Source organism: Coenobita brevimanus, chromosome 106 (genome assembly GCF_032717465.1).
Source record: "Coenobita brevimanus isolate Jiangsu-jjx chromosome 106, ASM3271746v2, whole genome shotgun sequence".
Taxonomy (NCBI): Eukaryota; Metazoa; Arthropoda; class Malacostraca; order Decapoda; family Coenobitidae; genus Coenobita; species Coenobita brevimanus.
The window spans coordinates 402501-405614 of record NC_137059.1 but is presented as its reverse complement, the minus strand read 5'-3'; the positions used below and the strand labels follow the sequence as shown (position 1 = coordinate 405614).

General features: G+C 46.3%; 1 protein-coding gene across 1 annotated transcript; it reads left to right on the top strand.

Moving 5' to 3' along the window:
- The first annotated feature begins 1325 nt into the window (after nucleotides 1–1325).
- Nucleotides 1326–2963, top strand: LOC145416427 (uncharacterized). Its single transcript, XM_080285374.1, has one exon. The coding sequence runs from the start codon at nucleotides 1326–1328 to the stop codon at nucleotides 2919–2921; it is 1596 nt and encodes a 531-aa protein (XP_080141500.1). The 3' UTR covers nucleotides 2922–2963.
- Nucleotides 2964–3114: the final 151 nt, after the last annotated feature.

The following is a 3114-nucleotide window of genomic DNA, read 5'->3' as shown; positions in this document are numbered from 1 at the left end:
CGCTTTTTTTTACCTCTCTCTCTCTCTCTCTCTCTCTCTCTCTCTCTCTCTCTCTCTCTCTCTCTCTCTCTCTCTCTCTCTCTCTCTCTCTCTCTCTCTCTCTCTCTCTCTCTCTCTCTCTCTCTCATAATTTCGTTTTTGCATTATATTTCTCCTCGCATTCTCCATCATCTCATTTTTCTTTCTTCTATGATTTCTTTCTTTTTTCGTCTTCCCTCCCTCTCTCCCTCCCCCCCTTTCTCTCCCTCTCACTCTCTTTCTCTCTCTCTCTCTCTCTCTGATCGATCTGTAGTTCTTAGAAGACCTCATCATTCTTCTGAGATCGGCACTGCTCCAGGAATTAGAATTTTGATAGACGGAGTAAATGGATAGACAGATAGATAGATAGATTGATAGATAGACGGATAGATAGACAGATAGGTATATTGACAGCCAGACAGATTGACAGACAGACAGATGGATGGATGGATGGATAGGTAGGGTGACAGACAGACAGACAGATATGTACAGGAAGAATATATATAGAGAGACAGACAGACATACAAATAGATAAGTATGGATAGATGAAACAGGAAGATAGACTGATAGATAGATACAGAGACAGACAGACAGACGGACACTGATCGGATCTTGAATTTGGCTCTCTATTGTATTTTGTTTTTCTCTTGGAGGGACCTGTTGCTGCGGGCGCATGGCCTTTGGTTCCTTCTTTCTCGCATAAAAAAAACAAAAAAGAGATAAATATAAATACACAGTCATGGTACAAGATAAACGGAGAGATAAACAGAGATAACGGGCGATAAGACAAGGAACTTTCAATTGATATGTTTATCTTGAGAGGCGATTGGTGTGAAGGTCAAATACCAAAGACATTGATTGAGCTACACAAGAGGCGGATGAAGGTCTTTCTCTCATGCTGGTCACCGTTACCCTAAGTGATCTGGGTTATCGTCGACTACAGTTCAGTTACTTTACCTAGGCTGAGATATCTGTGCTTTCGTAGTTCGTTTCCTCTTTCTCAATGACAGAATAAGACAACATGACTTAATTCAACTTAAACTAATCAATGCAACCCAATTCAGCCAACCCCCCAAAAATCTACTCTAAATGTATACTGTTTTAGAGGTGTGATGATGATGATGATGATGATGGAACTTGTGCTGTGTCTAATGGCCTATTTTCGTACAGATGTTTGATAACGTACCTTAATCTAACCTAAACCAACATAATACCCTATCATTTAACCTAACCTAACTTAACCACCTAATCTAATCTAACTGAATCTAACCCAAACTAACTGAAGTGTGTTTTTCTGCAGGTGTGTGATGACCACGGAGCGTCGGTGGTACGAGCCGCCGGCAAGAAGGGACTGGCACCCCGACCGTGCCACACTCAAGAGGATCGAGTCTGCCAACTCGCTCCGCAGATCCGTCCTGGACCGAACCGCTGCCGCCACCCTGGACCGCACCTCGCTCCGTTCTTCCTCCTCCGGCAGTCGGTCCGATGTTCCCAGCGTGGACCGCAGCCTGGGAGAACGAAGAAGCCTGCGGAGCGTTACTGTGACTCCTACTCATCCGTCCAGACCTCCCGGACGGGACATCTCTCTGGATGGGATGGCCAGGGGCTCAGTACCCAGTCTGCCCCGAAGTGTGTCCTCCCCAGCAGGTGTATCCCTCAGTGACATGAATGCAACATACGTCTTGCCAAGGCCGTTGTGGTGTGAGGCACGTGAGGCGGGACGCAGTTTGTCAGGCACCCCAACTGTTCGGCCTCGCTCCTCCTCCATATCTAAGTATGCCCCACTGCCCGCCATACCAAGTGCTTCAAAAGACACAAACAATAACAATAACCAGGAGCCGCAGTTCGTTCCACCGCCCCTAGTGCGTAGTCGAACCTTTGACGTTCTGGACACCTCCCTAAATGAACTGCCTGTGGTGGAAGTGGAAGGGGGTGAAAGGGGAGGCGATGATCCCTGCCTAGTGACTGTTAGCATCGAGGGCAAGACGTTAGCAGACTACCTATCTCATGCCAGGGACGGTTTACTAAGGTCCCGTCCTGCTACCCGCTATGGTAGGCCAAAGCCTTTCGCCATGCCTCCTTTGCCCCCGGACATTGTGGCAGCCCTCCCTTCAGCTCTTCATCCACCCCAGTGGAGTCCCGCACAGCCAAATGAAGCTCCGATACACGAGGATTCAAATACGCTTGACCCTGAAACTCCAAATGTAACTCATGCCACTCACGAGGAAGGTGAAAATAGCGCAAGTGTGGAGAACCAGGCTGAAAACTCTACTGCAGACATTTTAGTTTTAGAATCAGAAGACGAACTCGGTGACAGTTCGATGGCAGCTCCTACGGACAACACAGACAGCCCGAGTAAAGAGGAATTTGACTCTGATGATAAAAATAATCCAGGTAATAAAGTGGAGGGATTAGACGACGAAAATGATAATGATAAGGATAGTGATAAGGTGAAAGTCGAAAATAGAGACGAAAATCAGATTGACGGGGATGACAACGATAGGGATATGGAAAATAATGATGAATGTGATGACAGTAATGACGGATACGACACTGACGACGAAGACGACGACGAAGAGGACTCGGAAGAATCATCCTCTGAAAACAGCTCGGAGGATGTCGAAGAAATCCATGATGTCGACGCAGGAAGAGGAAACGAGGAGGTTAAAGGCGATGAGGATATCAATGTGTACTTTAAGCTTCCCGATGACTCCTTATTAGTGGCTTCCAGCTCCCCTCAAGGCACCCTGGGCAGGCTCCTTGGGGTGGTCGAGAGAACTAGAGTCGGGGGCAAGCGTCTGGAGCTCATTCCTCAATGTTTAGATGACGGGGACTTAGATAAAACCTTGGCGGAGCTTGGCATCTTGAACAACACTGTGATTTATCTATTGAGGGACCGATAATAGATACAGCCATAGTCTATGTGGCTTTGGAGACTCCCTAACACCTCTCCCTTTGGGATTTATTCTGCACATAACACAATATCCTCTTGTTTATAAACGAAACAATGTCGATATCAAAACAATCAACTCAATCTAAAAAAAAAAAAAAAAAATGGCAGAAAAGGTGTAACAGGTAAAACAAATCACTAAGGAA